Genomic DNA, 14,094 nt, shown 5'->3' with positions numbered 1-14,094 from the left:
TTATTTGAAAGTCAGCTTTGTATTTCAAACAAGTGCACACATAAAATAAAGAATTTTCTTCTGGCCCACATGCGGTGCTCTGCCGTTCCTTGCACTTTTCTTATGGAATTGTGGGCACATGACATGGTTTCTTTGATGTGCATAGCAACGTCTACTTCCAGCGAGGTTACCATGCTAATTGGATCTTTTCTGATGCTGATACAAGAGAAGTTAAAGGGACAGTAACATTTTTACTGTGTAAACTTTATTAAAAGACTTGAGGCTGTTTGTTTGTTACTTCATCCTTTGTGACATAGGATGGTACAAGGACACAGAGAAATAAGTTACTTTGAGATTTAAAGAGACAGTAAAGTTTTGTTCTGTGTATATTATAATAGATGCCTTTCAGCTGTTTGTTGTTAGTTCATCCTTTGTGATTAAGGATGCAACAAACGCACTCAAGTATAGAGGAATAAGAAATTAGAGGTTTTCCTTATGACAATCTATGTTCATCAAGGGTTGCTATTGCAGCCGGCAGTTTGCATTGGTACAGTTACAAGTGCTGCTGCTTATTGGTTTGATACTCTGGAAGAGTCTCTTAAGTCTGAGACTTCTTTGGCAGAGATACCTGATAGGACTAAAGCTTTTAAGTCAACTAATTCATTTATTACTGACGCTTCCCTGCAACTTACCTAATTGGCGGCTATGAGTTCAGGGTTCTCCATCTTAGCATGCAGCTCCTTTTTGGTGAAATATGGGTCTGCGGATGTTTCTTCCAAGTCTAATCTTTTGACTGTCCCTTACAAGGGGAAGACAACCCTGACTTGAAGGCAATTATTTCTGGCTTCTCGGATCTCCTCCCTCAGGATAAGAGATCCAATCGGAGAGGTCAAGGGTATTTTTTAGTTCCTTTCAGAATTCCAAATCCTGCTGCGGCTTCCAAGTCCGCATGTAGGGTTGGCCCCGATCCAGGACTGGATCTAGCAGGGGGCGAATTGTTTTTCTTCATCCAGGCTTGGATGAGAGATGTTCGGTTTCCCTGGGCAATAGATATTGTGTCTTAGGAGTACTAACTGGAATTCAAAAAATTCTTTCCACAGAGGAAGGTTTTTTCTTTCACAAATTATCTGTAGACCAGATAAAAAGAGAGGCGTTCTTACGCTGTGTTTGAGACCTCTTCTCCTTGGGAGTAATCCGTCCTGTTCCAATTCAGGAGCAGGACAGTTTTTTTCCTCAAATCTGTTGTAGTTCCCAAAAGGGAGGGAACTTTCAGACCTATCTTAGGTCTCGAGTCTAAACAAGTTTCTCAGAATTCCGTCTTTCAAGATGGAAACTATTCGTACCGCTCTTCTATTGATCCAGGAGGGTCAGTTTATGGCGACGGTGGATCTACAGGGTGCGTACCTTCATGTTCCCATCCACTGTGCCCATTTCGGATAACTCAGCATGCTAAAGGTGCTGTGGCTAAGCTCTATAGCACCCCTAGGGTTGCAGGTTCAATCCCTGGCGAGGTCCACTCAGCCTTTCATTCTTCTGAGATCGATAAAATGAGCTGTGCCTTGAGACCCTTGTAGGTGATTAGCCGCGCTTCCACGTACCCACTACATGCATGCATATAGTGCTCCTGTATTATACAATAATTTTTTTCCATTCACGGACTACCACTTTTATTTTTTGGCTCTTCCTTTTGGTCTATGCAACACCCAGAATCCTCACGAAGGTTTTGGGGTCTTACTGGCGGTTCTAAGGCCGCGGGGCATTGCAGTGGCTCCTTATCTGGATGATATACTGCTAGCAAGGTCCTGTACCACAATTGTGCTTTCCTTCCTAAGAACCCACGGGTGGAAGGTAAACCTGGAACATTTCCTTTCTGGGAATTGTATTCGCTTTCTTTCTGTGACGATCTTTCTGAAGGTCAGAAAGTTAAGAATCCTGAATTAATTTCGAGTCAGTCCGTCCAGTCCTCGTCTGTCTGTGGCTCAGTACATGGAGGTAATAGGATTGCTGGTGGCGACGATGGCTATTGTACCGTCTGTACGGTTTTGTCTCAGACCTCTGCAATGCACATGCTTAGGCAGTGGAATGGAGATTGTACAGATATGTCTTCTTAATATTCTAGATCAACAGACAAGGGATTGTCTTCTATGTTGGTTGTCACTGGATCATCTGTCCCAGGGGACATGCTTCCACAGACCCTCTTGGGTAATAGTGACAACGGGTACCAGTCTGTTAGGTTGGGGAGCAGTTTGGAACTCCCTAAGGGCTCGGGGTGTGTGGACTCAGACAGAGTCTCTACTCCCCATAGATATCATAGAGTTGAGAGCAATATTCAATGCACTTCAGGCTCAGTCTCTGTTGGCTTCAGTCTAGTTCTCCAGGTTCCAGTTGAACAACTTTACACCTGTAGCTTATGTCAATCATCAGGGAGGAACAGGAGTTTCCTTAGCAATGACAGAAGGAGCCAAGCTCAATCAGTGGGCGGAAGGCTCACTCTTGTTCTCTGTCGGCAATCCTTATCCCAGGTGTGGAAAACTGGGAAGCGGATTTTCTAGGCAGACAGGCTTTTCATCCGGGAACATGGAATCTTCATCCGGAGGTGTTCGTAGACCTGATTCTCAGATGTGGCAGGCCTGAGTTGAATCTTAGGGCACGGCAGAATGCCAAGCTTCCAAGATACGGGTACGGGCCAGGGATCTCCAGGCCGAGCTGATAGATGTTTTGGCAGTTCCTTGGTCTTTCAGCCTAGTTTATGTGTTCCCTTAATTTGCTCTCCTTCCCCGGGTGATTGCTCGCATCAAACAGAAGGGGGCTTCGGTGATCCTATTCACTCCTGCGTGGCTTTGCAGGACTTGGTGCGCCGATCTGGTGGGCATGTTATCTCAGCCACCGTGGACGCTTCCATTGCGGACAGACCTTCTAATTTAGGGGCCTTCCATCATCCGAATCAAGTGTCTCTGCAGCTAACTGCTTGGAGATTGACCGCTTACTCTTATCTAAAGGAGATTTTTCTGATTTGGTATTAGATACCTTGATTCAGGCACGTATGCCTGTTACTAGGGAAATTTACCATAAGATATGGCGTAAATATCTTTATTGGTACGAATCCAAGGGCTACTCATGGAGTGAGGTTCGGATTCCCAGGATTTTGTCTTTTCTCCAAGACGGGTTGTTGAAAGGGTTGTCAGCTAGTTCCTTAACAGGACAGATTTCTGCTTTGTCTATTTTGTTACACAAGCATCTGGCAGCTGTTCCGGATGTTCAATCCTTTTGTCAGGCTCTGACTAGAATCGGGCCTGTGTTTAGACCAATTGCTCCTCCTTGGAGTTTGAATTTAGTTCTTAAAGTTCTTCAAGGGGTTTAGTTTGTACCTATGCATTCCATAGATATTAAGTTATTTTCTTGGAAAGTTTTGTTTTTGGTTGCTATTTCTTCTGCTTGCAGAGTTTCTGAGCTTTCGGCATTGCAATGTGATTCTCATTATCTTATTTTTCATTCGGATAAGGTGGTGTTACGTACCAAACTTGATTTTCTTCCTAAGGTTGTTTCAAATATAAATATTAACCAGGAAATTGTTTTTTCTTCCTTGTGTCCTACTCCTTCTTCTAAGAAGGAGCGACTGTTACATAATTTGGACATAGTCCGTGCCTTGAAGTTTTACTTACAGGCACCTAAGGATTTTCATCAATCATCTTCCCTGTTTGTTGTGTTTTCTGGGAAGCGTAGGGGTCAGAAAGCTATGGCTACCTCTCTTTCCTTTTGGCTGAAGAGTATCATCCGTTTTGGATATGTGACTGCTGGACTGCAGCCTCCTGAATGAATTACGTCCCCTTCCACTAGGGCTGTGGCTTCCTCATGGGCATTTACAGATGCTGCTTCTGTTGAACAGATTTGCAAAGCTGCAACTTGGTCTTCTATTCACGCTTTTTCTAAATGTTACAAATTTGATACTTTTGCCTTGTCTGGGCTGTTTTTGGGAGAAAGGTTCTTCAAGCAGTGGTGCCTTCCGTTTAGGTTCCCTGTCTTGTCCCTCCCTTTCATCCGTGTCCTATAGCTTTGGTATTGTATCCCATAAGTAAGGATGAAATCCGTGGACTCATCGTATCATATAAAAGAAATGGAAAATTATGCTAACCTGATAAATTTGTTTCTTTTACGATACGAGTCCACAGCCCACCCTGTTTTTGTATGACAGGTCTTTTATTTTTGTTAAACTTCAGTCACCTCTGCACCTTGGCTTTTCCTTTCTCTTCCTAACTTTGGTCGAATAACTGGAGTGGGAGGGAAGGGAGGAGCTTTATATACAGCTCTGCTGTGGTGCTCTTTGCCTCCTCCTGCTGACCAGGAGGCGATATCCCATAAGTAAGGATGAAATCCATGGACTCATCTTATCGTAAAAGAAACTAATTCATCAGGTAAGCATAAATTTCCTTTTTCTCATGTCTACAGGTATAAGCATTTGTGTTATATTATCATCGCCGCGCTAACTAACTTATTTGTCCCCTTTTGTTTTCAGGAAGGATTGCCTTGTGAGTTCTTCTGTTAATGACAATACGGAGAATGCTTCCAAACCAGGGAGCAAAGAAAAAACAAAAGCTTGATCTCTGTGTGCTTGAGGGACCCAACGGTTGTACATCATTGCACACAATAAACCTTGGGACCCCTAGCGTCTCCACCAGAACTGGGGACAGACAGAACTCAGAATGGACACAGGGATCATGGACATATGATCCCCTGAAGAGGCTCTGGGAGTCCTTCCTCTAAATGACCACAATCCATCAGACACCCCAGCTCCTGATGGAGTTTGTGCATTTCAGTGCTAAATACTTTCTCCTCTATATACTATGCATTGTAGTTATATAGTATTATTGAGTAAAAGCTCCTTATAGCTTCACAGGGCTCTGTGTACCAAATGCCCCCATAATGCTCTCTATATAAGGCATGCAGAGGTCAGTTCCATGCCGCATATTTCAAGGTGTCTATACACACATGAATGTTTTGCACTTCAGTGGGGCACATACAAGAACCCATTTTTTACCTACTCAAGTGATTAGACTAGATTTGGCTTAGGAATATTCACAGATTTGTGAGGATGTTTGTACTATGACAGTGAATGAGTGCACAAGCACAGCAGCTTCATCTGCTGGACACTTCCTCCTGGCAAGATATAGAGGAGCCATGACAGGGAAAGGACAGTGAAGGGAGGTATAAGGGACTGTATGTTTAGCATTATTATGGCATGGAACAGACACAGGCTGAGGGGCCAGTAATGGGAATAGAGGCACTCATAAAGGGGGCAGTAGATACAGTAGATGGGGGGGGGGGGGCAGATAGATACGATAGGGGAAGGAGACAGAGGGGGTAATAAGGCAAATTTGGACAGACAGGATAGTGACAAGGAAGGAGAGAAGTGACACCAAGTTGTGATTCTGTTTTGTGACAGTAACATTTGGAATGTGACAGAGAAACAAAAGCAAGAGACACTGGGACAGAATAATGACGAAGATAAATAAAACAGTGACAGAAAGAAAGACCTTGGCCTCCATTTCCACTTATCAGAATTTATATGCAAATAAATATTGTGAACAATCACAGACACATTTTTTTTTCTTTTCTAAGCTATTCCAATCCATCAGAACTGCTGCTGATTTGATTATAAAACCACTCAAATAATGTATAACAGGAAACTGTGGATACATACACAGAAATCTTAAAACACAAGAATCTCACAGGCTTTTCAATGGGGTTTTCCGAGAGTGTTCACAGAGCTTCAAAGAATCAAAAGATGCATCAATACGGAAGTAATGTTCACTAGTGATGACTGTGTGTTAGAGGGCAGGTTTTCACCTAAAGGGACATTAAACACTCTGAGATTGTAAAATAAAATGTTTAATTACATATAGTTAGAAACCATTGCAATATATTTTCATCATTCATTTTGTCACCTTTTCCTGTAATTGAATCCATAAAATTGTAGGTTTTCAGATTCTACTTAAACGTAGAAGTGCATGATCTAGACATAACACTGCTATATTCCACACAGTTATTATTTGTACACGCTAGAGACCCATTTATAACTGTCCCTATTAGGGCAAATAGAGAAGGAAAGATTACAACATGGCAGTGCCAATTACTTAATGGACACTAAAAGTTAACACTATTTTTCAATATTTAACCGACTAATATAACTTTTAACATCTGCATATAATTCCTGGCTGATATGTGCTTTGAATTATATCTAGCATTTATTTACTTGTAAGTAGCACATTATTGTTAGCATGGGTTGCGATAACCAATACTGCGCCCGTGTTAACTTGCACACGTATTACAAGTTAACGTGTTCGCTCAAGTGTGAGAAGAGACCTAGCATAAAGAGTTAAAAAAGCAAATGTGCACCAAACACAACATAAATACATTAAAATAAAGTGTTACACTCATATATACACTATCTGATAAAAAATATTCATATAAATATTAATAATGGTTTTATAAGGGTTAAAAGGTATATGGTATATGACAAGTTGTTTGAATGGAAAGAGCTATATTATATATATATATATATTATATGTATATACATACACATATATATATATATATATATATATTTCTTTTGCATGATGTACCGAGTCCACGGATTCATCCTACTTTGTGGGATATTGTCCTTCCTGTCAGGAAGTAGCAAAGAGAGCACCACAGCAAAGCTGTCTATAGAGCTATCTCCTTAACTCCACCCCCCAGTCATTCTCTTAGCTGGCTCTAAGCAGGAAGAGTAAAGAGAAGAGGTGTTAAACTGTTAGTTTTATTTTATCTTCAATCAAGTGTTTGTTATTTTTAAATGGTTACCGGTGTTGTACTATTTACTCTCAGGCAGAACATAGATGAAGATTTCTGCCTGGAGGATGATGATCTTAGCATTTGTAACTAAGGTCCACTGCTGTTCCCACAGAAGCTGAGGAGTACAGGAAAACTTCAGTGTGAGGAACGGTTTCTTGCTATACAGAAATGAGGTATGTTCAGTCATATTTTCTGCAGAGGCTGTGTTAACTCAGAAAGGCTGACAGTGTCCCCATTAGGGTAAGGGTAAGCAGTAATCCTAGTGTTATCAGAGGTTTTTACTAGCTTGCATAAAGGGTTAATTTTTTGCGGGCACTCAGTTTGTTATGTGAATTTGGGACAAACGTTTTTGTGTCTGGGAGTAACATTTTCTGTTTTATGGGACATTTGCTTGAGGGTTCTTTGGGGTTGTTTATAACCCACATGGCTTTCAGGCAGGGTTTGTTAGTTTTGTGTAGGCCCCAGTAACATCGAGTGAGGTGGGCGGGGCCTACATTTACAAGCAGCAAGCAACTTCTCCTGAGGTCATGAGAGTCTTCTGAGGGACTAATTGAAGCTTTAAACCCCATATTATCGCTTCCTAAGGGCAGGTAGGGCCACAGCAGAGCTGTGGCAAGGTGCTAATAGGGGTTTTAACCGGTTTTAGACATATTTCAATCCGTTTTTTTCATTTGGGGGTTTATTGCTTATTTACTTGTGGTGCAATCCTTCTAAAGCTTAGTGAGTACACTGTTAAAATTTCTGAAAAATTGAAGCAATTTTAACCTGTTTTGCAGTTTGTGTATGCCTTGTTTTCTCTTAAAGGCACAGTACCGTTTTTGCAAATTGTTTTTTTTTTCACTAAATAAAGTGTTTTCCAAGCTTGCTTGCTTCATTACTAGCCTGTTAAACATGTCTGACACTGAGGAAACTCATTGTTCAATTTGTTTAGAAGCCATTGTGGAACCCCCTCTTAGAATGTGTCCCACTTGTACTGATATGTCTATAAATTGCAAACAGAATATTTTGACTTATAAAAGTTTGGCATTAGATGATTCTCAGACAGAAGGAAATCAGGTTTTGCCATCTAGTTCTCCCCAAGTGTCACAACCAGTTAAGCCCGCACAAGCGACGCCAAGTACTTCTAGTGCGTCTAATTATTTCACCTTGCAAGATATGGCTTCAGTTATGAATACTACCCTCACAGAGGTTTTATCTAAGCTGCCTGGGTTGCAAGGGAAGCGCAGTAGCTCTGGGTTAAGAACAAATGCTGAGCCTTCTGACGCTTTAGTAGCCGTATCCGATATTCCCTCACAATGTTCTGAAGTAGGGATGAGGGATTTGCTGTCTGAGGGAGAAATTTCTGATTCAGATATGACGGCATTTAAATTTAAGCTAGAGCACCTCCGCTTATTGCTCAGGGAGGTTTTAGCTACTCTGGATGATTGTGACCCTATTGTAGTTCCAGAGAAATTGTGTAAAATGGACAAATATTTAGAGGTTCCTGTTTACACTGATGTGTTTCCGGTCCCTAAGAGGATATTTTGGACAGAATTAAGGCTCTTAAGTTGGCTAATTCTTTTATTACAGACACCGCTTTTCATCTTGCTAAATTAGCGGCTAAGAATTCAGGTTTTGCCATTTTAGCACATAGAGCGTTATGGCTTAAGTCCTGGTCAGCTGATGTGTCATCTAAATCTAAGCTTTTGGCCATCCCTTTCAAAGGTAAGATCCTATTCGGGCCTGCATTGAAAGAGATCATTTCAGACATTACTGGAGGGAAGGGTCATACCCTCCCTCCGTATAAGTCAAATAAGACAAGGACCAAACAAAATAATTTTCGTTCCTTTCAAAACTTCAAGAGTGGTCCCTCTACCTCTTCCCCTGCTGCAAAGCAAGAGGGGAACTTTGCTCAATCCAAGCCAACCTGGAGACCTAATCAGTCTTGGAACAAGGGTAAACAGGCCAAAAAGCCTGCTGCTGCCACTAAGTCAGCATGAAGGGGTAGCCCCCAATCCGGGACCGGATATAGTATGGGGCAGACACTCTCTCTTTGCTCAGGCCTGGGCAAGAGACGTTCAGGATTCCTGGGCAGTAGAAATTGTAACCCAGGGATACCTTCTAGATTTCAAGGATTCCCCTCCAAGGGGGAGGTTCCATCTTTCTCAATTGTCTGTAAACCCGACAAAAAGAGAGTCGTTCTTACGCTGTGTAGAAGACCTTTTTACCATGGGAGTGATCTGCGCAGTTCCAAAAGCAGAACAGAGGCAGGGGTTTTACTCCAAACTGTTTATAGTTCCCAAAAAGGAGGGAACCTTCAGACCAATTCTGGATCTCAAGATCTTAAACCAATTCCTAGGTGTTCCATCTTTCAAGATGGAGACCATTCGGACTATCTTACCATTGATCCAGGAGGGTCAATATATGACCACCGTGGACTTAAAGGATGCGTATCTGCACATTCTTATCCACAAAGATCATAACCAGTTCCTCAGGTTCGCCTTTCTGGACAAGCATTATCAGTTTGTGGCTCTTCCTTTCGGGTTGGCCACGGCACCTCAAATCTTCACGAAGGTGCTAGGGTCCCTTCTGGCGGTTCTAAGGCCACGGGGCATAGCAGTGGCGCCTTATCTAGACGACATTCTACTTCAAGCGTCGTCCTTCCAACTAGCCAAGTCTCACACGGACTTAATGTTGGCCTTTCTAAGGTCTCACGGGTGGAAAGTGAACGTAAAAAAGAGTTCTTTTTCCCCCCTCACAAGAGTTTCATTTCTAGGGACTCTGATAGACTTGGTGGACATGAAAATATTTCTGACGGAGCTCAGGAAATCAAAGATTTTGTCCACCTGCCGAGCTCTTCATTCCATTCCTTGGCCGTCAGTGGCTCAGTGTATGGAGGTAATCGGACTAATGGTAGCGGCAATGGACATAGTTCTGTTTGCTCACTTGCATCTCAGACCACTGCAACTATGCATGCTCAATCAGTGGAATGGGGATTATGTGGATTTATCTCCTCAGATAAATCTGGATCAAGAGACCAGAGACTCTCTTCTTTGGTGGTTGTCACAGGATAATCTGTCCCAGGGAATGTGTTTCCGCAGGCCAGAATGGGTTATAGTGACGACAGACACCAGTCTTCTGGGCTGGGGTGCAGTCTGGAATTCCCTGAAAGCTCAGGGTTTGTGGACTCGGGAGGAGGCTCTCCTACCGATAAATATTCTGGAATTAAGAGCGATATTCAATGCTCTCCAGGCATGGCCTCAGCTGGCTTCAGCCAGATTCATCAGGTTTCAGTCGGACAACATCACGACCGTGGCTTATATCAATCATCAGGATGGAACAAAGAGTTCCTTAGCAATGATAGAGGTCTCAAGGATAATCCAATAGGCAGAGGCTCACTCTTGCCATCTGTCAGCGATCTATATCCCAGGTGTAGAGAACTGGGAGGCATCAGAAATTTCATCCGGGGGAGTGGGAACTCCATCCGGAGGTGTTTGCTCAGCTGGTTCGGCTATGGGGCACACTAGAGTTGGATCTGATGGCGTCTCGTCAGAACGCCAAACTTCCTTATTACGGCTCCAGGTCAAGGGATCCTCAGGCTGCACTGATAGATGCTCTAGCAGTACCCTGGTCATTCAACCTGGCTTATGTGTTTCCACCTTTCCCTCTCCTTCCACGTCTGATTGCCAGACTCAAACAGGAGAGAGCATCTGTGATTTTGATAGTGCCTGCGTGGCCACGCAGGACTTGGTATGCAGACCTGGTGGACATGTCATCCCTTCCACCATGGTCTCTGCCATTGAGACAGGACCTTCTGATTCAAGGTCCATTCAAGCATCCAAATCTAATTTCTCTGTAACTGACTGCTTGGAGATTGAACGCTTGTTTCTATCAAAGCGGGGTTAATCTGAGTCAGTCATAAATACCTTGATTCAGGCTCGAAAGCCTGTTACCAGGAAAATTTATCATAAGATATGGCGTAAATATCTTTTTTGGTGCGAATCCAAAGGCTTCTCCTGGAGTAAAATCAGGATTCCTAGGATTTTGTCTTTTCTCCAAGAGGGATTGGAGAAAGGATTATCAGCTAGTTCCCTAAAGGGACAGATATCTGCTCTGTCTATTTTGTTGCACAAGCATCTGGCAGATGTTCCAGACGTTCGGGCTTTTTGTCAGGCTTTAGTTAGAATTAAGCCTGTGTTTAAACCTATTGCTCCGTCATGGAGTCTAAATTTAGTTCTTAGAGTTCTTCAGGGGGTTCCATTTGAACCCATGCATTCCATAGATATTAAGCTTTTATCTTGGAAAGTTTTGTTCCTAGTTGCTATCTCTTCAGCTCGAAGAGTTTCTGAACTATCTGCAATGTGACTCTCCTTATCTTGTGTTCCATGCTGATAAGGTGGTTTTGCGTACCAAGCCTGGGTTCCTACCTAAGGTTATTACTAACATGAATATCAATCAAGAAATTGTTCCTTCTCTGTGTCCTAATCCTTCTTGTAAGAAGGAACGTCTGTTGCACAACTTGGACGTGATTTGTGCTTTGACTTTTTATTTGCAGGCAACCAAGGATTTTCGTCAAACATCTTCTTTGTTTGTTGTCTATTCTGGAAAGCGTAGGGGTCAAAAGGCTTCGGCGACTTCTCTTTCCTTTTGGCTGAAAAGCATCATCCGTTTGGCTTATGAGACTGCTGGACAGCAGCCTCCTGAAAGGATTACAGCTCATTCTACTAGAGCGGTAGCTTCCACATGGGCTTTTAAAAATGATGCTTCTGTTGAACAGATTTGTAAGGCTACGACTTGGTCGTCGCTTCATACCTTTTCAAAATTTTATAAATTTGATACTTTTGCTTCTTCGGAGGCTATTTTTGGGAGAAAGGTTTTGCAAGCAGTGGTGCCTTCCATTTAGGTTCCTGTCTTGTCCCTCCCTTCATCCGTGTCCTAAAGCTTTGGTATTGGTATCCCACAAGTTTGGATGAATCTGTGGACTCGGTACATCATGCAAAAGAAAACAAAATTCATGCTTACCTGATAAATTTCTTTCTTTTGCGATGTACCGAGTTCACGGCCCGCCCTGTCTGTTCAAGACAGATAGTATTTTTTTATGTAAACTTTAGTCACCTCTGCACCCTATAGTTTCTCCTTTTCTTCCTTGGCCTTCAGTCGAATGACTGGGGGGTGGAGTTAAGGGGGGAGCTATATAGACAGATCTGCTGTGGTGCTCTCTTTGCTACTTCCTGTCAGGAAGGAGAATATCCCACAAGTTAGGATGAATCCGTGGACTCGGTACATCGCAAAAGAAAGATATTTATCAGGTAAGCATAAATTTTGTTATTTATATATAAAAATATATATATGTATATATATATATATATATAATGATATGTATGGGACAGGTGTATATATGTGTGCATATATGTGTATAAACGTGTATTTATGTAAATTATTTTTATTCTCTTAATATTTAATAATGTATTTTACTGTGTATTTACTGTAAATACTTTACATTACAATGTTCTTCACAGTTGTAAATGTTCTTTTTATTTTGAAATATATATTTCTTTCTAATGACACCGTGAGTCCACGGATCATCTCTGATTACTATTGGGAATATCACTCCTGGCCAGCAGGAGGAGGCAAAGAGCACCACAGCAAAGCTGTTAAATATCACCTCCCTTCCCTCCAACCCCAGTCATTCTCTTTGCCTACATTAAAAGCAAGGAGTTGGTAAAGTTTAGGTGTCTGAAAGAAGATTCTTCAATCAAGATTTTATTATTTTTCAGCAGAGCAAGTTTGTTCTGTTCCTTCATGGGGTTTAGCCGTAGTCCATGTCAGTCTCTTCAGTAGAGCAGTGGTGGCTTTTAAGCAATTTGGAACTTGTGGGGTATAATCCTCACTGCGCCTCCAAAATAGTTATTGCTGCCATTACTGGAAAGCCTGAGTAAGATTACTCAGTCTTTCTTTTTTTCCACAGGTCCATGTGAGGGAAAATGCCTCTCAAACCTAGTGCAAGGCAGATTATATTGAGGTAAGTGCTAAATTTATTTTTCTAAGCAGGTACAAGAAAAATATTGGCACTTTAGCAGTTAGCTCTATATGGGACACCAGATACATTAATCCTATTATGGGGTAATGTGAGGCAGTTTGTGCAGGCACTGGGACGAGAGGAGTTCAGGGAACATAGGCTCAGTTCATTTTTATTCCGGATTATTCTGGTCATGGTGGTTGTGTTTTTTATTTGCTCTCGGTGGCTTTATCTTCAGAGTGAAGATTAATGCCGGCCGGGAGGTTCAGGTTGATACACTCACGATGGGCGGGTCTGTTCTTAAGCGGCAAAGAGTTTTTGCTTGCTTTTTCCCTTCTCACTTCCGGAGTGCTGGAAGGGTGACGTATTCATTGCAGCTCTGCTTTTCAGTGTTAGCAGTCTCCGGATACCGGGTGGAGCAGCTCTGGGTTGAGTCCGGATTTTCTCTATATATTAACTCTGGCAGTCAGCAGGACAGGTAGGCACTCCAGCAGGGCTAGCTGAGGTGAAGAGGCTGTCTGGGGTGCTCTAAAACCAACGTTTTTTGCATTGGGAAATAAAAAGTTGTTTAAAATTTAAAGGGACAGTAACGTTTTTGTGACATAATATAAAAAATAAATAAAAGTATTTTCTTTTTCATTTGTTCAATTATTATTATTCTTTGTGTTTTGATGCTAATGTGGAACCACCAATCCCTTTCTGTTCCTTATGTATTGAGGGAACATTGAATTACAGGTATAGACTTTTTGATTCTGAGCATCATTGTCTAAGGCGGATGCTGTTCAGGGGTCTCCTGAAAATGTTCAAGATATGCCGCAGCTTTCTCCTCAAGTGTCCCAAGCTTTATCGTTCACACATGTAGTACCCTGCGCTTCCTCTCACACAGTCTTGTTAGAGTTATGTTGCAAGACATTGCTACCCACATATCTTTTGCGGTTACTGATGTGCTGTCTGCTTTTCCCATGCTGCAGGGAAAGCGCAAGAGGAAATCTAAGGAATCAGTGAGTAAGGTTTCTGACACAGTCGTGGCTATTCCGAATGTTCCTCCCCAGAAGTTTGAGGAGGAATATACTTTGGTGGCATCTGAGGGTGAAATCTCAGACTCAGACAGTGTAATTCCTTCTTCTGATGCTGAAGTTGTATCATTCAGATTTAAGCTGGAACACCTCTGTTTGTTACTTAAGGAGATTTTAGCTACCTTGGACAACTCCCAAACTACTGTCGTAGCCAATCCTAAGTCTAGCAAGCTAAACAAGTATTTTGATGTACCTTCCATGGTGGAGGTT

The 14,094-nt window shown here is 42.2% G+C and overlaps 1 protein-coding gene across 1 annotated transcript in view; it reads left to right on the top strand.

Annotated features, from left to right (window-relative positions):
* Positions 1-5,570, top strand: part of SCN4B (sodium voltage-gated channel beta subunit 4) — a 157,018-nt gene extending 151,448 nt beyond the window's left edge. Inside the window, exon 5 of the mRNA XM_053691287.1 lies at positions 4,493-5,570. Coding sequence (XP_053547262.1) covers positions 4,493-4,577 — 85 coding nt within the window. The 3' untranslated portion in view covers positions 4,578-5,570. The remainder of the gene's footprint in view (positions 1-4,492) is intronic.
* The last annotated feature ends 8,524 nt before the right edge of the window (positions 5,571-14,094 follow it).

The sequence above is a fragment of the Bombina bombina genome, chromosome 8, assembly GCF_027579735.1.
Source record: "Bombina bombina isolate aBomBom1 chromosome 8, aBomBom1.pri, whole genome shotgun sequence".
Taxonomy (NCBI): Eukaryota; Metazoa; Chordata; class Amphibia; order Anura; family Bombinatoridae; genus Bombina; species Bombina bombina.
Note: the sequence above shows the minus strand (reverse complement) of the source record. Positions and strands in the feature narration are given on the sequence as shown.